The 23,125-nt window shown below is 39.5% G+C and overlaps 1 protein-coding gene and 1 non-coding gene across 3 annotated transcripts in view; one reads left to right on the top strand and one right to left on the bottom strand.

Moving 5' to 3' along the window:
- The window catches only part of PHLPP2 (PH domain and leucine rich repeat protein phosphatase 2), a 105,341-nt gene that overhangs the window by 28,900 nt on the left and 53,316 nt on the right, over nt 1-23,125 (top strand). For both annotated transcript variants that reach the window (XM_060185214.1, XM_007526654.3), the window contains exon 3: nt 6,729-6,862. In XM_060185214.1, the coding sequence (XP_060041197.1) occupies nt 6,729-6,862 (134 nt within the window). The remainder of the gene's footprint in view (nt 1-6,728; nt 6,863-23,125) is intronic.
- Nucleotides 16,059-16,166, bottom strand: LOC132537315 (U6 spliceosomal RNA). Its single transcript, XR_009548766.1, has one exon. It is a non-coding gene; the product is annotated as a U6 spliceosomal RNA (small nuclear RNA).

Genomic DNA, 23,125 nt, shown 5'->3' with positions numbered 1-23,125 from the left:
ATAAATAAATATAGAATCATTTGCATAACCATTATGCTATTTACCCAGCCCAATAAAGTAGTTTTGAGCTATTAAGGTTTCTTGGTGTGAATAAATTAATATAAGGAATGCTTCAGATTCTCTGTTAACCATTTAAAATAGTGTAATTTGCCTAAAAGAAACCAGATGTTATACCGAAGTAGATTCAAACCCTAACGACATTCTATACTGATTGTGGACACTCAACTTCTTTTTTTTTTTAAGTTTTTAAAAATTATTTTTATGTATTATCAGATAGAACCAGTCAGATATTGAGGGGGAAGAGGGAGATAGAGAGGAAGAGAGATAGAGAGACACCTACATCACTGCTTCACCACTTGGAAAGCTTGCAGAAGTCCCCTGCAGGTGGGGACTAGGGGCTTGAACCCAGGTCCTTGTACATTGTAATGTGAGTTCAACCAGGTTCGCCACCACCCAGCCCCTCAATTTCATTTTCTTATTTGTAAAATAGATATAGCTTTGCAAGTCCGAGACACTCCTTATTGATTGGCATGAAGTAGGCATTCACTTAAGTATTTTTTTCAAAAGGTTTATTTATTCATGAAGAAGATAAGAGGAGTGAAAGAGAGAGAGAGAGAGAGAGAACGAACCAGACATCATTCTGGTACATGTGCTGCCAAGAATTGAACCCAATGCTTTATCCACTGCACTACCTCCTGGATCACTTATAGAAGTATTTTTACTGTTGCTTTTTGTATTACTGATTTCAACCTTTGCAGATTTTACCATTATTGATGGTGAGGGATTGGGTTTTAATCTGACTTTGAAGTAGAAAATGCTGTGTTCTGTTAGAATAATACAGAAGTGTGTATGTCTAAAACCACTGAAATATCTGAACTTTGCATTTCAGTCCTTTGTGTTAAGGGAAAAAACTTTATTTTATAATGTACAGTGTTCTGATGATGGGCTTTAAAATCCCCAGGGAGAAAGTAGAGCTGGGAGTTTGGAGATCTAGATGTCTTACCTCTGCAGATGTTTTCTCCAGTTCTTCTACCAAAATAGGATAAGCAGTATCAAAGTATAATATCTTATGTATCTCCTCCCTAAAAAATTCATCTGGGGAGTCGGGCTGTAGCGCAGCGGGTTAAGCGCAGGTGGTGCAAAGCACAAGGACCGGCATAAGGAACCAGGTTCGAACCCCGGCTCCCCACCTGCAGGGGAGTCGCTTCACAGGCGGTGAAGCAGGTCTGCAGGTGTCTATCTTTCTCTCCTCCTCTCTGTCTTCCCTTCCTCTCTCCATTTCTCTCTGTCCTATCCAACAACGACAACAACAATAATAACTACAACAATAAAACAACAAGGGCAACAAAAGGGAATAAATAAATAAAATAAATATTTAAAAAAAATTTCATCTGGTTGATACTTTGTCTTACTAGATTCTCTGGTACAGTATATTGTTTCCTGTATTGGATTAATTTGTGGTTTTTCTTTCTACTGTAACTAAACTATTAACTAGAATTATTGTGAAATGATTCCTCTCTTATGAGTATCTTAACTATAAATACAGTTTAGAGTAATTGTTTTTCTGTTACTCTTGACTAAGAGATGTAGGTGGCATTACATATGCACTTAACCTGCTGTGCTACCGCCTGACTCCCTTACTATATTTTTTATTTTTTAAAGTTTTTTAAAAAATATTTATTTATTTTCCTGTTTGTTGCCCTTGTTTTATTGTTGTAGTTATTATGTTGTTTGATAGGACAGAGAGAAATTGAAAGAGGAGGGAAAGACAGGGGGGAGAGAAAGACAGACACCTGCAGACCTGCTTCACCGTCTGTGAAGTGACTCCCCTGCAGGTGGGGAGCCGGGGGCTTGAACCGGGATCCTTACACTTTGTGCCACGTGCGCTTAACCCACTGCACCACCACCGGACTCCCTTACTATCTCTTTTTAAAGCAGCTGTAGAAATATTACAGATGTTGAATGGTACCCATCATTGCCAGCATTACTCTCCTATACTAATTCTGCAGTATATAAATTTCCTCTGATATTTTGATTTTACAAATAGCTGATTACCAGCCTGTTAAACTTTTGGAACTTTGAAACATAAAACTGATCTGTAAGCATGCTATAGGATTTCCTTTACTCAGTCTCTTTAGCAGAGGCATTTAATGAGTAAAAAGGATAAACTTCTCATTTTTGATAAAGGCCAGTAGGTCATTCAGTTTACTGCACACATAATCATGGGCTTGTTCCTTGGTACCACATTGGAACACCATAGTGCCTCACTCATTCCCTCTCTCTCCCATAGTGCCTCACTTATATTCTCTCTCTCTCTCTCTCTCTTTCTCTTTCTCTGAAATAAAAGGAATAAACAAATTGTCATGGGAGCAGTGAAATCATGCATGCATGGGGTTTCAGCACCACAGTAAATCTTTTTAAGTATTGTAAATATGTATGATTGTATTTTATTTTGCCACCAGGGTTATCACCCATTCCAGTGGTTTTTTTAAAAAAAAATTTATTAGTGATTAATGTTGAAATACAAAGTTATAAGATAATGGGTATAATTCTGCACCACCAGAGTTCTGTGTCCCCATTTCCTCCATTGGAAACTACAGTGGTGTTCTCCCAAGACCACATATATGGGTTGAATATTATTTTTTTAAAGATTTTATTTATTTATTAATGAAAAAGATAGGAGGGAGAAAGAACTAGACATTACTCTGGTACATGTGCTGTCAGGGATTGAAATTGGGACCTCATGTTTGAGAGTCCAGTGCCTTATCCACTGTGCCACCTCCCAGACCACAATATTATTTCTGTAACTATATTTATATATATTTGTCCATTTTTTTCCTATGGTCCTCTTCCTTTCTAAGTCACAAATACTACTTCTGAGCACCCTTCCTTTTTTTGTTCCTCTTTTGTCTCTGGGTCCTGATGGGATTATAATTCAGAGCCTTCTGGTCATCTCCCCCTAGCATTTACCCCTCTGGGAGTATGGATCAAAATTCTTTATGAGGCACAGAACGTGGAAGATGATCTGGCTTCTATAATTACTTCTTTGCTGGACATGGACATTAGCAGGTTGATTCATACTTCCAGGCTGTTTCTATCTTTTAGTAGTTGGTTAGAGCTCTGAAGAGGTGCGGTTCTCGGGACACATAGGTGAGGTCATCTGCCCAGGGAGTTCAGGGTGAAATCATAGTAGCATCTTCAGCGTGGTGGTTGAAATGCAGTAAGATAGAAAGCAGGACAAATTTTTTAATAAACAGGATTGAAAAAGTAGTAGTAGAGCAGATGGGAATAAGGATTTTAGGTTGGTGAGAAGCTAGGAAGTCTACTTTAGGTATGTTCCTATGGGCCATCATTAAATAAGCCAGTCTCTTGTCCTTTTCCAGCTTTTATAGTCCCTTCTTTACCTGACAAGCTTAGGCTTTCTCCCAGTTGTTAAAGCACTGAGTGTCATTTGTTGTATCCAAACCAGTATTAGGTTTAAGGGGTCTGGCCTCAACTCAGGGAGGAAAGAGGCCTGAGATTTTAGTGGGATCTAAGTGAAGTTAGAGTTGTACTGCATTTACTTGTTTGGTGATTCTAATAAAAGCTGTTATAGAGACAATGATTGCCATTTAGATGTTAAATAAATACTATTTACCAGTATATCTCTTGGCCAATTGTATACAGTGTTTCTTCTAAAGATTATCAAGGGGTGACAATTCTTGTTCTAGCGTTTGCCCTTCTTCCGTAGCCAGTCAACAGCAAAGCTGTCAGGAGCTGCTTGTTGCTGGCTTTGAAAGTGACTGGGATCCATGTGGATTCAGTTGGCTAGGAAGGATCATCAGTTTCCCCAATGAATGGGTACAATAATGCTGATACTATCAGATGAGATTAGGAGCTATATCTTAAATACTTTTGTATAATTAGTTGAGTACATAGAATGATTGAGGGAAGTGAAGTAGTAGGGGCTAGAAGAGGAGGGTGTTTAAGCCTAGCTAAGAAATGTCACATATATCCCTAGAGCTTAAACTCAGAATTTCATGGTTGAGGGTCCAACACTTCATCCACTGTACCACTTAAAAGGTTGCTCACTCCTGACTTTTATGGAAGGCCTATATGTAAAGCCAAAGGAAGGGACTGGGTGGTTGTGCACTTAGTTGGGCCACATGTTACCATGCATAAGGACCCAGGTTCAAGTCCCTAGTCCCCACCTGCTGGGGGGAAGCTTCACAAGTGCTACAGATATCTCTCTTTAACTTTCCCTCTCTGTCTTCTCCCCTCTCAATTTCTTTGTCCTATCAAATATAAGAAAAATAAAATAAGAAGTTGAAGGGAGGGGGTGTGGAACTCTGGTTGGTGGGAATTGCTTGGAATTATACCCCTTTTATGCCACAATAATTAAATTGCTAATAAAAAAACAAAACAAAACAAAAAAGTAAAAATAAATATGTAAGTTCAATGAAAATATATAGTACCTGGAACATAATTTGCAATCCAACCTCTATATTTCTTGTTGTTTGACTTGTACCTAAAATCAGTTATGACCAGATGTAATTTATTGTATTTTATCATACTTCTGTCTTTACATTTGAACCAGAGATTCTGAAAAGGATACTTGAGGTAGTCCTGAAAGTTGATTTAAAATAAAAAATATTGTGGTCTGGGAAGTGGTGCAGTGGATAAAGTATCGGATTCTCAGGCATGAGGTCCTGAGTTCAGTCCTCGGTAGCACATGTACCAGAGTGATGTCTGGCTCTTTCTCTCTCCTCCTATGTTTCTCATTAATAAATAAATAAAATATTATAAAAATAATATTTGGGTGGGGGTAGATAGCATAAATGCTATGCAAAGAGACTCTCATGATTGGGGGTAGATAGCATAATGGTTATACAAAGAGACTGTCATGCCTGAGGCTCCAAAGTCCTAGGTTCAATCCCCCAGCACCACCATAAGCCAGAGCTGAGCAGTGCTCTGATAAACAAAATAAAATAAATAAAATACATTTAAAAGAAAGATGACCTCCAGGAGTGGTGGATTCATGGTACAGGCATCAAACCCCAGTGATGGCCCTGGAGGCAAAAAAAAAAAAAAAAAAGACTCTCATGCTTGAGGCTCCAAAATTTGAGGTTCAGTCCCCTGCAACACCATAAGCCAGAGCTGAGCATTGCTCTGGTAAAAAAATAAATTATAATAAAAAAGTGATTTCAGGTTACTAAGGATCTTAGGCCTCAGGTTCAGTCATAACACTGTCATTAGCTAGAGCTGAGCAGTGCTTTGGTCTCTTTCTCTGGATCATTTCATCTGTATCTCTCTCATTTGAATAAAATAGTACAGTCTTTAAAATAATATTTCATAATGATAAGTCAATTTCTTTTTCACTCTCAGTCTATCTTATTTTATTTTGCCTTCAGGGGGTAGGGCTTGGTGCTAGCACTACAAATGCACTGCTCCTGGTGGCCACTTTTTTCCATTGTATTGGATAGGACACAGAAATTGAGGGGGAGGGGAGGGAGAGAGAAATATAGACACCAGCACATCTGCTTCACTGTTTGTGAAGCATCCCTCCCTGCAGGCGAGGAGTTGGGGGCTTGAACTTGGATCCTTACATGGGTCCTTGCGCTTTGTACTATTTGCACTTACCTGGGCGCACCATTGCCAGGACCCCCCACTGGAAATATCTTAGGAATATACAATGGAATTTTTAATTATTTTTTAATTTTTGCCTCCAGGGTTATCGCTGGGGCTCATTGCCTGCACTATGAATTCTGTGGCCATTTTTTTTTCCAATAGGACAGAGAAATTGAAAGAGGAGCGGTAGATAGTGAGGGAAAGAGAAAAACACCTACAGACCTGCTTTATGACTTGTGAATTGACCCCCCCTCCCCCCCCCTGCTGCAGTTGGAGAGCTTGGGGCTTGAATCAGGATCCTTGTGCATCATACTATGTGTGCCATTGCCAGGTCCCTACAATGGAATTTTCTAGAGGTCAAATTGAATGTAAAAGTAGTGCTTGAGAATCTAGCTGTCTTGAATAAACTTTGTCATATTTACAAAAGTGTAAAGCAGTATCATTTTCTCAATTATTTCATTTCATTTCATAAAACATGTTTTTTAAAAAAACTATTTGCACTATTATATAATGGAAGTACTGTTATTACTGACATGGATTTATTTGCAGGGGGTTGGGGTGCTAGGTTGGAGGTGAGAGTAAATTGCTGACACCCATGATGCAGAGCTGGGAAATGAAGCCCATGTGTAGACAATTGAGCTGTAAACCATTAACCTCCAAATAAAATGGGGGGAGGGGAACGGATAAATATTTGAATTAAAAAAATATTTGAAATTTTAAGTTTCCTTTCTTACCCAGAAGATCACAATAGTGATATCCTATGTAAACAAAAGCTTGCCTGGGGTCCTTAAAGACTGCAAGCGGTTCCTAAGAACAAATAATTTGGAGAACCACTATCTTGCCTTTTTTTTTTTTTTTTTTTTTTACCAGGGCACTGCTCAGCTCTGGCTTATGGTAATGTGGGGGATTGAACCTGGAACCTGGTAGCTTCAGGCAAGAGAGTCTGTTTGCATAATTGTTATGCTATCTCCCCTGCCCCCCACTATCTTGTTTAGATTAGTTGTAATAAGTAATATTAATATGATATAGAGGTAAAATTGAGACTGTACTAAGAGATTAAAAAAATTAAATGAAGTATTTTTATTATTTATCAATATTTTTCTTTTGACTTGTTTAAGCAGGAGACTGGAACCTACTGAACGGCCTCTTCAGATTATTTATGATTATTTATCCAGGCTGGGTTTTGATGATCCTCTGCGCATACAAGAGGAAGCCACTAATCCTGACCTCAGCTGTATGCTTCGGTTTTATGGTGGTAAGAATTTCTCAGTGGCTTTGTGACTGTGTTATTAACTGCTTTTAGTTGACCATTTGTATCTCTGCCTTCAAAAGTATCACATTGACATTTTTTAAATTAAAAAAATTACAGAGAACAGAATATGTAGTGTCAAGTATCAAACCTGGGGTTTCACACATGCAAATTCTGCACTGTCCTGGGAATTCCTTCCCTGGCTATCAGATCTTATTTATTTATTTGCCACCTGGGGCTGGGTGCTGGTGCTACAAATCCATTGTTCCCAGTGGCTCCCCCCCCCCTATTTTATTTGATAGGTCAGAGAGAAATTGAGAGAGAAAGATAAACACCTGCAAGGAGATAGAAAGATAAACACCTGCAAACCTGGTTCACTGCTCATGAAGCATCCCCCTGTAGGTGGGGAGTGAAGGCTTGAACTCAGGTCCTTGTTTATGGTAATATGTGCACTTAATGGAGGGTGCACAACCACCATCACTCGACCCCATTTTTTAATATTTATTTATTTTCCCTTTTGTTGCCCTTTTGTTGTTGTTGTTGTAGTTATTGTTATTGTTGTTACTGATGTCGTCATTGTTGGATAGGACAGAGAGAAATAGGGAGAGGAGGAGAGGAGGGGAAGACAGAGAGGGGGAGAGAAAGATTGACACCTACAGACTGACTTAGCTCCCTGTGAAGCAACCCCCTGCAGGTGGCGAGCCAGGGGCTTGAACTGGGATCCTTATGCTGGTCCTTGCACTTTGAGCCACCTGCTGCACTACTGCCCGACTCCCTCATTTTTTTTTTTTTTTTTTTTTTACATCAGAGCACTGCTCAGCTCTGATCTGACTCATGGCTGTGTGGGAAATTGAACCTGGGATGTGAGAGCCTCAGGCATGGAAGTCTCTTTGCATAACCATTATGATATGCCCCACCCCCTTTTTTTTCTTTGAAGGAGGGAGAGACAAAGAACCAGAACATCATTCTGGCACACATGATGCTAGGGGTCAAATTAAGGACCTCATACTTGAGAGTTCAACACTCAAGCCACCACAGCCTTCCTGGAGTACTAGCAAACTTTTATTTAAAGCTAATTTAACTGATGTAGTTTAAAAAAAAAGGGGGGGAGGGAGGCTGGGCAGTATCGCAGCGGGTTAAGCGCACATGGTGCAAAGTGCAAGGATGGGCTTAAGGATCCTGGTTCAAGCCCCCAGCTCTCCACCTGCAGGGGGTTGCCTTGCAAGCAGTGAAGCGGTCTGCAGGTATTTGTCTTTCTCTCCTCCTCTCTGTCTTCCCCTCCTCTCTCGATTTCTCTCTGTCCTATCTAACAACAATAACAACCACAACAAAGGCAATAAAATGGGAAAAATAGCCTTCTGGAGCGGTGGATTCATGGATTTGTAGTGATGGCACTGAGCCCCAGTGATAACCCTAGAAGCAAAACAAACAAACAAACAAACAAAAAACCCCACAAGGCCGAGGCCAGAGTGTGGCACAGCCTGTAAAGTGCACTAATTACCATGCATGAGGATCCAGATTTAAACTCTTGGTCCCCACCTGCAGGGGCTAAGTTTCAAAAGAAGTGGAGTTGGCTGCAGGTATCTCTCTCTTCTCCCTCTTCCCTTTTATTGCTGTATTTTTGTCTCTACCATAATAAAGGGGGAAAAAAAAAAGGAAGAAATGACCAAAGGGAGCAGAGGATTCATGCAGGCATTGAACTCCAGAGATAACCCTGCTGGAAAAAAAACAGACAAAAACAAACAAACAAACAAACACGGACAAAACCAATAGGGGGATAGTTAAGGGAAGTTATGGAAGTATTAGCCTAAAGTGCCTTTCTTTTTATTTTTGCTCTTTTTGTCTTAGTGCTTTGCTCATCTGCTGGAATTATTTTATAATACCTTTGTTAGATTCTTTATTAAATCAGTTATATTTGCAAGTTTCTTATAAAGTCTATGAACATCTGAATAGCTTAATAATGTTGATAAGTATATATAACCTAGCAACTTGATGATTTTATCTGTCAAACAGTGGATTTTCACTTTAAAAAAATATTTTTATTTATTTATTATTGGGTAGAAACAGAGAAATTCAGAGGGAAAGGGAAGATAAAGAGAGACAGAGACTCCTGCAGCCCTGCTTCACCACTTGTGAAGCTTTCCCCCTTCAGGTGGGGGCCAGGGACTTGAACCCGGGTCCTTGTGTACTACAATATGATCGCTTAACCAGATGCACCACCACCCTGGTTCCTGATTTGCACTTTTTAATAAAAAAAAAAATTCTTATTTATGGTAGTTGGGCGCTAGCGCAGTGGGTTAATAAGTGCAGGTGGCGCCAAGTGCAAGGACCAGAGTAAGGATCCCAGTTCGAGCCCCCTGGCTCCCCACCTGCAAGGGAGTCACTTCACAGGCAGTGAAGCAGGTCTGTAGGTGTCTATCTTTCTGTCCCCCTCTGTCTTTCCTTCCTCTTTTCATTTCTCTCTGTCCTATCTAACAACGATGACAACAGTAATAACTTTAACAATAAAAAGAACAAGCAACAAAAGGGAATAAATAAATATTTTAAAAAATTCTTATTTATTTGTAAGAGAATGAGAAGCAGGAGAGAGAATTGGAGTCTGACACATGCAGTGCTGGGAACTAATCTTGGGACCTCATGCTTGAGAGTCAGTATTTCATCTACTGTGTCACCCTGAGGTACCAAATTTTTATTATAAAACACTTGGGGGGGAGTCGGGCGTAGCTCAGCGGGTTAAGCGCAGGTGGCGCAAAGCACAACGATTGGCATAAGGATCCCGGTTCGAGCCCCCAGCTCCCCACCTGCAGGGGAGTCGCTTCACAGGCGGTGAAGCAGGTCTGCAGGTATCTATCTTTCTCTCCCCCTCTCTGTCTTCCCCTCCTCTCTCCATTTCTCTCTGTCCTATCCAACAACGATGACAGCAATAATAACAACAACGATAAACAACAAGGGCAACGAAAGGGAGAATAAATAAATAAATAAATGAGAAAATAATAATAATAAAAAAAAAAAAAAAAAAAAAAACACTTGGGCTGGGGAGACAGCATAACAGTTATTCAAAGACTTTCATGCCCAGAGCTCTAAGGTCCCAGTTCAATCCTCACCACCAACATAACCCAGAGCTGAGGAGTACTCTGATGTCTGTCTCTCACTTTTTCTGTGCACCTTTCTCTCTGTATGTTTCTCATTAAAGCCACAGCTCATAGCTGGCTTACTGTGGCGTGTGGATTAAACCTGAGACTTTTAGTGCCTCAGAGATGAATGTCTTTTTGCATAACAGGTATGCTATCTCCCCAGCCCTGGGGGGAGAGCTTTAAAGGATATTTCAAAAAGTGTGCTTTATTAATTTAGAGATATTAGGATAATTTGAGTAAAATATAAATGTTTAGGAAAGAGGTTTTTAAAGTTAATTATTTTGATGAAAGAGAGATCACAGCCAGAACAAAAGGTGAAACTATATAGCTAATATATAGATACAGTGATAAAGTTTATTAGTTATGTGTTGTTTATGCAACAGATTGCCTCAGAGCTTAGTGACTTAAAATGATAATAAATATTTAACTCATTTTGTTTCTCTGGGTCTGAAATCAGGAGTAATTTAGCTGGATAGTTCTAGCCTGTAACTATAACTGTAGTTACTCTTCTTGTCCGATGCTGTTTTCATCCAAATACTTAATTGGGTCTCGTAGATATAGTTCTTTTTGTCTTTCCCCTCCCTTCCCCTCCCCTCCCTTCCCTGCTCTTCCCTTCCCCTCCCCTCTCTTCCCTGCTCCTTCCCTCCCCTCCCTGCTCCTCCTCTCCCCTTTCCTTTTGTTTTCTCTTTCCTTTCTTTCTCATTTGATGGGACAGAAAGAAGTTGAGAGAGGAAGGGGAGGTAGAGAGGGAGAAAGATAAGACACCTGCAGACTTGCATCACTACTTGTGAAGCTTCCCCCCTGAAGCTGGGGTGGGGGGCCGGGATATCAAACCCAGACCCCTGTGCATGGTAACGCGTGTACTTACCTGGGTGTGCCACTGTCTGGCCTCTGAGAGATTTGCTTCTAATATGGTTCACTCATATATCTATGTTAGTAGAGAGAGACTTTACTGCTTCATCAGAGAAACAAATCACTAAATATAGCCCACTCTATCAAGAGGAGAATTAGAATTCACTTTCAAAAAGAGTTTCAGAGAATTTATGGACTTAATTTAAAGCCATTATTAAAAGTATGCTTTCTTTTTGCTTTTTCTTTCCATCAATCCACTTTCCAGATCGATAGACAACTATAGTGTTACCAGGAGGAAAGTTGTTTTTTTTAATTATTCCCTTTTGTTGCCCTTGTTGTTTTATTGTTGTAGTTATTATTGTTGTAGTTATTATTGTTGTTGTTATTGATGTCGTTGTTGGCTAGAACATAGAGAAATGGAGAGAGGAGGGGAAGACAGAGAGGGGGAGAGAAAGATAGATACCTGCAGACTTGCTTCACCTCTTGTGAAGTGACTCCCCTGCAGGTGGGGTGCAGGGGCCTCAAAGTGGGATCCTTACGCTGGCCCTTGTGCTTTGCGCCACTTGCGCTTAACCCGCTGTGCAACTGCCCGACTCCCCCCCCCCTTTTTTAATCATTACTGGGGATTCACCACTCTGAGCCAGTTTCCCCCCCCGACCCCAGATAGATAGGAGAGACAGGAATAGAAGGAACGGTACCACAGCATCTAAACTTCCTCCAGTATGATGAGGACCTGACTTGAACCTGCATTGTGTACATGACAGAGTAGGCAGGCACACTATCTGGGTGAATTCTCTTGCTGGTTCCAAAAAAGTAAAGAGTTATTTTGTTTGTTTAAGAAGGGGGGAAAGAACATGAACATCACTCTGGCATTATCTGATGCTGTGGATTGAACTTGGAGCTTTGTACTTGCAAGTCTGGTGTTCTACCTTTTGTACAACTTCCTGAGCTGCAAGAAAGATAACTTCAAGTATTCTCTTTAAAGCAAATAACTTAATAATCAACTCTAAATATTTTATATGTGGACTTTTTGATGAGTTAGCTTAGTGCTAATGAGGCCAGGGTCAAAAGTCTTAAGTTCAAACTGGTTAATACTTTTTTGCTGAATATAAAAGGCATCCAGTATTCCAAGCAATCATCATGCAAATATTGACTATCAAATTTTCCTGAGAAAGAAGTGTTGGGAGGAAAAGTGGATGGGATTTCTGTGGAAATTCCTGATATAAAAGCAATGGAAATAAAATATTTGCAACAGATGAGTGGTTAATTACAGAGATTAATAGGAGACATTAATGCCCTTATTTGAGTATGAGAAAATAGAGTTGGAGGTTATAATTTATTAGTGAAGTTGAAGTTCTCAGACAATATAGCTCAGGTAACACAACTCCTAGCCTATACAATTCTTTCTAAATCCTATTCTCTGTACTTATTGTTTATGGCATTTTTTGTTCAAAGATCATAAATGCAAACAGAAAAAGCCAGATGTACCACATAGTATTTTTCCATTCATTTAAAGTCCAAAACTAGGCAAATCTCAGCCATATTATCTGGAAATGTGTGATAAAACTACTGTGTATTGGGGAGTCGGGCTGTAGCGCAGCGGGTTAAGCGCAGGTGGCGCAAAGCACAAGGACCGGCATAAGGATCCCGGTTCGAACCCCAGCTCCCCACCTGCAGGGGAGTCGCTTCACAGGCGGTGAAGCAGGTCTGCAGGTGTCTATCTTTCTCTCCTCCTTTCTGTCTTCCCCATCTCTCTCCATTTCTCTCTGTCCTATCCAACAACGACAACAACAATAATAACTACAACAATAAAACAACAAGGGCAACAAAAGGGAATAAATAAATAAAATAAATATTAAAAAAAAACCAAAAACTACTGTCTATCAAGATTTGTTCTCAGGAATTGGGCGGTAGCTCAGTGGGTTAAGTGCATGCGGCACAAAGTGCAAGGACTGGTGTAAGGATCCCGGTTCAAGCCCCCGGCTCTCCACCTGCAGGGGAGTTGCTTCACAAGTGGTGAAGCAGGTCTGCAGGTGTCTATCTTTCTCTCCCCCTCTCTGTCTTCCCTTCCTCTCTCCATTTCTCTCTGTCCTATCCAACAACGAACAACGTCAACAATGGCAATAATAATAACCACAACGAGGCTACAACAACAAGGGCAACAAAAGGGAGAAAAAAATGGCCTTCAGGAGCAGTGGATTCATGGTGCAGGCACCGAGCCCAGCAATAACCCTGGAGGAAAAAAAAAACAAAACACGTATCTCTCTAATAGTTATCTTTGTGATTGCATATTTTATTTTAATGAGTACAGATAGTACAGATAGTGGGAGCAGGGGAGACTAGAGCACTATTCAGCTCTGGCTTATGGTGGTGTTTTTTTCTTAGCCTTATATTTCATATGTGTAATTATTGTATCTATATGTATTTCCTTAATTTATTTTTTTTAGTTTTAACTGCACAAGTAAAATATGAACATAGTCTTATTATCTATAATTTTTAAAATAATTTTTAAAAATTATTTATTAATGAGAGTGATAGGAGAAGAGAGAAAGAACCTGACATCACTCTGGTGCATGACCTGCGTGGGATCGAATTCAGAACCCCATATACTTGAGAATCCTATACTTTAACCTCTGTGTCACCACTCTGAGCTCTGTCTTTTAAGTTCTATATAATCAACCCCCAAGCCCATTTACAGCTTGCTAGATCATCACTATCATCAATTTGGGATATACTTGCTCAGAATATATACATATATTTTTTGCCTCCAGGGTTATTGCTGGGGCTCAGTGCCTGCACCATGAATCCACTGCTCCTGGAGGCCATTTCCCCCCCTTTTGTTGTTGTAGCCTTGTTGTGGTTATTATTGTTATTGTTGATGTTGTTCGTTGTTGGATAGGACAGAGAGAAATGGAGAGAGGAGGGGAAGACAGAGGGGGAGAGAAAGACAGACACCTGCAGACCTGCTTCACCGCCTGTGAAGCGACTCCTGTGCAGGTGGGGAGCCAGGGGCTCGAACTGGGATCTTTACCCTGGTTCTTGTGCTTTGTGCCATCTATGCTTAACCCGCTGCACTACTGCCTGACTCCCTAGAGTTTTTAAACTTTCATTTGTAAGAGTATGAAGATTTTGTTTAATAAATGATATTATCGTGGCTGAGGAGCTAGCTCAATTGGTAGAGCACTGGAACTAAAGCTTTAGACTCCCAGTATGATCCCCAGCACCACATGTACTGGAGTGATGCTCTGGTTTTCCTCTCTCTGTGTCTCGTGAAATTCTCATATGTGATAAGTAAAGTACATTTTTAAATAAATGATAGCTGTGTTTTTAACTCAACTAATGTTTTGGAGATTTTAACTGTTCTTTTAATGTGCATTTCTTTAAGTTGAATAGCGTTGAATATCCTCTCTGTTATAGTTTATGTAACTATTTCTCTAGGATCTGGAAGACAGCTTACCCAGTAGATCATACATTTTAACATATATGAAGCCTTGGATTCTTCTAGTCCAGGCATCACATTGCAATACCAGAATACGTTCCATAAATGGTATAGTACTACTCTGATGCTTCTCTCTTTCTCTATCTGGAAAAAGAAATCATACCAGGGGTGGTAGAAGCATACGTGTACAAGGTTATGGCACCAAAAGAAGAAAACAAAACAAAACCCCAAAAGTGCTACTATTTCACTAATGATGGACATTATTGCTGAGTTTTGACTACTAAAACAACACTTTAGTGAGATTACCTGTTTGTTTGCCTGTGTTACTTCAGAGTCAATGTTTAGATATGAAATTATTGGATCATAAGATACTTGTATTTAAAAGAAGGGGGATAGAGAGGAAGATAGAAACAGAAAGACATCTGCAGCACTGCTTCACCACTTGTGCACCATTTTTCTTGCAGGTGGGGACCAAGGGCTTGAACCTGGGTCCTTGTGCATTGTAACATGTGAACTCAACCAGGTGCGCCACCACACACCCCACCCCCCATTTTTTTTATTAGTGATTTATAATGTTATAAGTTAATAGGAATATATGTTCACACCGTTACTGCCACCAGAGTCCTGTGTCCCCATACCCCTTCATTGGAAACTGCACTAGTTCTCCCCAAGTCACAGATATGAATTGACTATTTAGCTATTATTATTTTTTTACTAGAGCAGTTTTTAGCTCTGACTTACAGTAGTGTGAGGGATTGAACCTGGAACTTCGGAGCCTTTAACATGGAAGTTTTTTTTACATAACCATTATGCTATCTCTTACACTATGGTGTCATTTATTATTATTATTTTTTGTTTCCCTGTTGCTAGTGTGGTTGAATATTGTTTCATATTTTCACTGGATTTTGAGATTTTCATTAAATTAATATTCCTGTGTAATCTTTGTTTATCTTTTTCTATATTTATCTAAAGTACTTCTATATATATTCTAAATGCATAATCTTTACTATATTTATGGCAAAATATATTTTGAGCCTGTGACTTATCTTTTCATTTTTTTAACTGTTGTGCAGAACTTTTATTTAATTGGATTTAGCTAATATTTCAATGAATTTATGTTTCTTTTTTTTAAAATATTTATTTTATTTATTCCCTTTTGTTGCCCTTGTTGTTTTATTGTTGTAGTTATTATTGTTGTTGTCGTTGTTGGATAGGACAGAGAGAAATGGAGAGAGGAGGGGAAGACAGAGAGAAGGAGAGAAAGATAGACACCTGCAGACCTGCTTCACCGCCTGTGAAGCGACTCCCCTGCAGGTGGGGAGCTGGGGTTCGAACCGGGATCCTTATGCCGGTCCTTGTGCTTTGCGCCACCTGCGCTTAACCCGCTGCGCTACAGCCCGACTCCCTGAATTTATGTTTCTTCCCTATTCTAGACCATAAATACATTCTACTTTTTTAGTACTTTTATTAAAGTATTTTAAGAAGTAAGAATCTAGCCTTAATTTTTTTTTCTCTGTGAATTGCTAGTTATCCCAACAACATTGGAATAGCTCATACTTTTTCTACTAATTTGACTCATCATCTTTGTTAAGTACTCATACAGGCAGGGTTCTATTTTTGTATTCTGTCCTTTTACATCTGCTGTGTTGTACTAATATCAAAGGTATTTAAATTAATATGCCTGGATGATACATCTTGGTAGATTATAGAAAAGTTCTCTGTTACTGACTTCTAGAATCAGAATAGTCTTTATGAAGTAATCTGCATTAATTCTTTTTTTTTAATGGAATGCTTCACAAATTTGCATGTCATCCTTGCACAGGTACCATGTTAATAGTTTCTCTATCAGTTCAATTTTTAGAATATATGCAGCTGAAGTGAGCACTCTGAGTTAATTCTTTAAGAATCATAGAATTTCGGGAGTTGGGCCGTAGCGCAACAGGTTAAGCGCACGTGGTGCAAAGCACAAGGACCGGGGTAAGGATCCCAGTTTGAGCCCCTGGCTCCCCGCCTGTAGGTGGTTCACTTCACAAGCGGTGATGCAGGTCTACAGGCGCCTATCTTTCTCTCCCCCTCTCTGTCTTCCCCTCCTCTCTCCATTTCTCTCTGTCCTATCCAACAATGACAACATCAATAACAACAATAACTACAACAACAATAAAAGACAACAAGGCCAACAAAAGGGAAAATAAATAAATATTAAAATTTTTTTAAAATTATAGAATTTCAACAAGGGCAACAAAAGGGAAAAATAATAAAATAAAAATAAAAAAATTATAGAATTTCAGTAAATAGAAGAGAAAAAATGAGGATTTTCTTTTTAAAGAAATTTGTGATTTACAAGTTTGTATGAGTCACCAATAATTTGAGTCCAGTTCTGGGCCTTGAGTGCACTATTGGGAGGGTAGCTTTCATTTGCAGATGATGAGATTAAAGTGAGCTAGAGAAGATGAATCTGGATCCAGCACGGAGTGAATTTATAGGGAGTCTGAATTAGGGAACAAGAAGGAATTGTTCATATGAGAGACTTTTTTTGGAGGAATAGTCAGTAAGAGTCAGAGCTTAGGAATTAAGGAAGAGACCCAATTATTGAAAACGACTGTGATTTTGAACCTGGGCAACTTCAGAATAATGATAGGACTTGAATAATGAAAAGCAGACATGTTACACATGTTTGATTTTTAAAATGTGGTAGACATCCAGTTGCTGATGTGTTGCAAGAGAGTTGGAAATGTGTAACTAGAGCTTAAAAATACAAATCTGGAGCTCAAAGTCATGGGCAGGGGAGTGTTAAAGCTGTCTGTAGAAGTTAAGATTTTGAAAATAAGGACTGCGTGCCTGGTAGAGTGTATACATTACCATGAGCAAAGACTCTGGTTCAAGACGCCAGTTCCCAACTGCAGGGAGGAAGTTTTAGTAGTGGGGAAGCAGTATTGCAGGTGTCTGTCTTCCTCACTCTCTTCTCTCCCCCTACCTTTTCAATTTCTTTCTGTCTGTAACCAAAATAAAATATTTCAGAAAGAATGTCTATATATGGGGAGAGAAGGAAGCTTAGGGCAGACCTTTTACTATAATAACACTTGTTTCATATACTTGTTATATGATGACTCCTTACTAGATTGATACATTACACACCTTTTCTCATTTAACCCCTACAGCACTATAGGTAGATATTATTCCAAAGCGATTTTAATGGGGTTGGGTGGAGCACACCTGGTTAAGTGCACAAGTTACCATGCACAGGACCGTGGTTCAAGCCCCTGATATCCAACTGCAGGGGGATAACTTCAAGTACTGAAGCAGTTTTGCAGGTGTCTTTCTGTCTCTCTCTCCTCCCCCCTCGCTCTCAATTTCTCTCTGTAAAGAGAAAAGAAAAGAAAAACTTACCTAAGCGACCATAACTTGCCCATGTCAAATAGCAGCACTAGGAAGCAGAAAAGCCTATGTGGTTCTGGATTTCTTCTCTCTAAGGAACTCTACCATTGAAGAAAAATTTGAAGAATATAAAGAATCTATAAGATGTGACAACTGGGAAAGACTAGGAATCATTGAACCCATCTCCTTAATCTAAAACTTGGCAAACTAAGGTCTAAAGATACTGGAAGACTTGTTTGAGGTCTTAAAACCAGATGGTAGAATTTATTTAGCCACCACTTCTCTTAATGTTTTCAACTGAAATGCTTCAAGTAGCAGAATTTTGTGTGTTGTCTACAAGCTGCCTATTTCACATTTTGTTTTGAAGTTTTTTATTTAAATGCAAGTGAGTTTTCCATGTTTATATCACTATATCATCTAGCATTTTAGCTTTTTAATTTGAATTAACTAGATTTCCAGGCAGTTGGAAATATATTATAGAGCTACACCCTTCATACAGTCATTTTAGTTGTTCTGATATAAATAGTGCTTCATTTTTCTCTGCCTTATTTCAAAAAATGTTTTTTGTCTTAAATTTTCAGCAGTTTCATATCAAGTGTGTTGCTCTGAATTTCTTCGAATTTATCCTGTTGGGGCTCCATTGAGTTTCATGTTTATTTTTCATGTAGGAATTTGTCACCTGTTATTTATTTTTTAAAGAGTTATTTCTTCAAATAATTTTCAGCTTTATATTCTTTCATCTCTAATTCTATAAATCTTTATTTTATTTTAGAAGTTTTGGCATGCTATTTGGAACCATATTTATACTTTTTTTTTTTTTTTTTCCTGTAGGGTTATTGCTGGGAATCAGTGCTTGCATCACAAATTCACTGCTCTTGGAGGCTATTTTTTTCCCTTTTTGTTGCCCTTGTTGTTTTATCATTGTTGTGGTTATTGTTATTGATGTCATCATTCCTGGATAGGACAGAAAGAAATGGAGAGAAGAGGGGAAGACAAAGAAGGGGAGAGAAAGATAGACACCTGCAGACCTGCTTCACTGCTTGTGCAGAGACCCCCTGCAGGTGGGGAGCTGGGGGCTCGAACCAGGATCCTTAAGTTGGTCCTTGCGCTTTGCGCCATGTGTGCTTAACCTGCGCTACAGCCCGACCCCCTGTATCTATACTTTTAAAAGATATTTTAAGGGTATAGGTGGTGATGCATCTGGTTAAGCACACACATTACAGTGTGCAAGGACCCTGGTTCAAGGACGCAGGTCCCATCTGCAGGGACCCTTTCCCTGTCTCTCCCTTCTCAATTTCTTTCTTACTATCCAGTAATAAATAAATAGGTTATTTATTTTATTTGATAGGACAGAGAAATTGACGGGTGGGGGAGTTTAGAGATAAAATGAAGCCCTCCCCCACAGGGGGAACTTAGCTGCTTGAGGATTGTGACAGGCAGCTTTTCCAAATGCGCCACTACCTGGTGCCCTCATCTCTATACTTTACCTAAAGAATGCTGTGTTCTTAGGGAGCCGGGTGGTAGTGCAGCGGGTTAAGCATAGGTGGCGCAAAGCACAAGCACCTGAGTAAGGATCCCGGTTCAAGCCCCCGGCTCCCCACCTGCAGGGGAGTCGCTTCACAGGCGGTGAAGCAGGTCTGCAGGCATCTATCTTTCTCTCCCCCTCTCTGTCATCCCCTCCTCTCTCCATTTCTCTCTGTCTTATCCAACAATGACAACATCAATAACAACAACAATAAAAAAAAAAAAGAATGTTATCTTCAAGAAGTTCATAGATAATTTCATGAATTGTTTTCCTGAGTTTCTTTCTCTTCATAGTATTGTGGGGTCTTAACCTATCCTGAGGGTACTTACTGAAGCTGTGCCCTAAGACTAGGACTCAGCAGCTGGAAAAGATAAGATTCAACAGCTTTTTATTTTTTATTTTTAAGGAAAAAATTGACAAAACCAAAAAAGGAAACATTGACAAAACCATAGGATAAGAGGGGTACATTTGTCTCTAGGGTTATTGCTGGGGCTGGTGCCTGCACCACGGATCCACTGCTCCTGGGGCCTCCCTTTTGTTGCACTTAAGATTCAACAGTTTTTTTACCCTATTCTCTTGGGACTATAGATTTTCCAGAGAGGAAAGTTGATCCATAGAGGAGTTTTAGGTGTCATTGTCTCTTGCTTTTAAGGCTATTTGTGGAGACTGGGACTTAGGAAAAGGAAAAAGAATAAATAAAAGTTTAAAAATTACTCTCAGTCTCTGAGCATTAGAAGACCATTTAGGGGGGTTGGGTGGTAGAGCAGCATGTTAAGCACACATGGCAGGAAGCGCAAGGACTGGCGTAAGGATACCAGTTTGAGCCCCCAGCTCCCCACCTGCAGGGCCTTAGCTTCACAGGTGGTGAAGCAGGTGTCTATCTTTCTCTCCCCCTTTATATCTTCCTCTCTCCATTTCTCTCTGTCCTATCCAACAACAATGATATCAGTAACAACAATAATAGTAACCCCATCAATGATAAAACAACAAGGGCAACAAAAGGGAAAAAATGGCCTCCAGGAGCAGTGGATTCGTGGTGCAGGCACGCTCCCAGCAAAACAAACAAACAAAAAAAAAAACAACATATGTCATTCTAAATGAATGTACACATATATCAGAGACTTAGGATACTCTGAGTGTCTATCAAATCCTCTGAACTGTTATTTCATATTAAGATAACTTACGTAAAACAAAATAAAATATTCCTTTCTTAGACTGATGGTCAGTAGCTAGTTTTCTCTAATAAAATATAAGACAAGAAAAGAGACAAAAAGTTACATAGGATTTTTGAGGTAATGTTGGTTTAGAAGGCTATATCTCAGAAGTATAGTTCCATATCTATTCAGAATGTGTTACCATGCCCCATAAACTACCAAATACAATATCCCTTTACCATAATCTATTGGACCCTTTCCACATTGCAACCTTCTAATCCCCACTCTAGTCCTGTTTAACTCAGTTCTGAAGCCCAAGTCTGAAGGTTTATTTTTATTTGACTTTACTTTCTTGCTTCGTTTGCTTATATATACCCCATATGAGTGAAATAATTAATATTTTTCTTTTATAAAAATCCCTGTCATTATTTCTTATAAGGCCAATTTGGTGGTAATGATTTCCTTTAACTATGTATCTAAGAAATCCTTTATCACACCTTAAATCTGAGTGATAACTCTGTACAGTATTCTTGGTTGGAGGTATTTTTCACTCACACTTTGAATTTATCATGCCAGTCCTTTTTGGCCTTCAGAGTTTCTGTTGAGAAATAAACTGGCAAGTTTGTAGAATTTTTCTCTTATATGTGACTCTACTCTTTTTTCTTTCCTTCCTTCCTTTCCTCCTCCCTTCCATCTTATACCCCTCACCCCCTTCTCTCAATAGAGAACCAGAGAATCATTTTGGTATATGTGATCAGGTAATTCTGGAGGGTGGACTTGGGACCTCATTCAACACTATCCACTGTGTCACCTCCTGTGCTGGGTGACTCTGCTTTTTTCTTACTGCTTTTGTAATTCTCTTTATCTTTATTTATTTATTTATTTTTTAGGATTTTGAAAAAAAAATTTAATCTGATAGGACAGAGAAGAATTTAGAGGGGAAGGGGCTAGATACAGAGAGAGAGAGAGAGAGAGACACCTGCAGTAGTGCTTCAGCACTTGTAAAGCTTTCCCCCTGCAGGTGGAGACGTAGGGCTTGAACCTGGGCCCTTGTACATGCTACCATGTGCACTTAACCTGATGAGTCACTGCCTGGCCCCCTCTTTATTTTTTTATCTTTGATATTTTAATTATGGTGTGTACTAGTGTACATTGACTTGGACTTATTTTGTTTGGAATTCTTTGAGCTTCTTGAATCTGCACATCTGTTTCCTTCAGATTGGGGAAAAGTTCTCAGCTATTCTTCAAGTGGGAATTTTGTCTATTTCTCCTGGTCGTGTTGTGATGTGAATGTTGTTGTTCTTTTTTTATTTTAATTTTTTAATATTTATTTATTTTCCCTTTTGTTGCCCTTGGTTTTTTTTTATTATTGTTGTTATTGATATCATCATTGTTAGATAGGACAGAGAGAAATGGAGAGGGGAGGGGAAGACAGGAGGAGAGAAAGACACCTGTAGACCTGCTTCACCGCCTGTGAAGCGACTCCCCTGCAGGTGGGGAGCCGGGTACTCGAACTGGGATCCTTACACCGGTCCTTGCACTTGGTGCCTCCTGTGTTTTACCCGTTGTGCTACCGCCTGACTCCCATGTTGTTGTTGTTCTTAACGCTGTCCCATAAGCAAATTATCTTCATTTGTATTATTTCTTTTCTTTTTCTTTTTTTTTTTTTTGCTGTTCTTTTCATGATTTACCCTAGCCTCAAGCTTACTATATCAACTTTTTTTTGATTTCTGCCTTTGTGCTTTTGATCTTCTCACTTGTAACATTTTTTTCAGTTCAGCAACCAGGGATTTGAAATTTCAAGTACTCAGCAGTCATTGAATTGCTTTGGATAGATGTTTATGTCTAGGAGACTGGTTCTGGTCCTCAGTCCCAGGTGATGATAGCATGTATACTCTGAGACTAGCAAGAAACTGAGTTTGGTGGGATGTGTGCTGTCAAGGGAGCTGAGTAGACAGTGAGGGCCCCATGCTAACTGGTTATGTTTTGGGAGGTCTTCAGTGCATTTGCTGACTATAAGGGTGCACTATGTTTGCTAGCAGTCTGAAAGGATTGGGCCTGCTTGTGGAATTAACTCTCATGATAAATGTCTCTTGAGTCCCTTGCTAAACCACTTACTACTTAGGGATGGGTGGTACTTTGTTCCGGGAACCACCCTAGTCTGTTACTATGGAGACTGAATTTCAGTATAGTTTCTCTCAGGACTATTTTCTGCAAGACTGCGTAAGTTCTCATTATGTTGACTGCTGTAATTCGTACCCTGTTTGTAACCTATAGCTTCTTGCCTCTGATTAAAATGTTTTAAGAATTGTAGTGGGATTGGGTTAGTGAGAGTTCATTGTGCCAACTGAAAATAGTCACCACTTAGAGTTACTTTCCTGATTGTAGCATTTTGTCATAGTAGAGTTTCTTTCTTGGGAGAGGGCATGAAGAGGTTAACCTTTTGGCCTTTGTTATAGAAGCTTGTTTTTCAGAGTTTCATGTCTGGTTCTGTGCAGATTGTTCGACGTATTGCTAAAGCTTTGCTATTCTAGTAGGTGGAGATGACACAGGTCCTCTTTAATCAACCATCTTGGCCCTGCTCCAACTTTATTTTTCACATGTGATATTCATTGTCCTAGAACCATTTGTTGACAAGACTGTCCTTTTTCCCACTTAGTTGTGGGGACCCATGTAAGAAACCCATGGGACAACCCATGTTGTCCAAAGATAAACATGTTCATTTGTGAATTCTTTATTCTGTTTCATAGTTCTATTCTGCCAGGACAATACTGTACTTTATATGCTATT

Source organism: Erinaceus europaeus, chromosome 2 (assembly GCF_950295315.1).
Source record: "Erinaceus europaeus chromosome 2, mEriEur2.1, whole genome shotgun sequence".
NCBI lineage: Eukaryota > Metazoa > Chordata > Mammalia > Eulipotyphla > Erinaceidae > Erinaceus > Erinaceus europaeus.
Note: the sequence above shows the minus strand (reverse complement) of the source record. Positions and strands in the feature narration are given on the sequence as shown.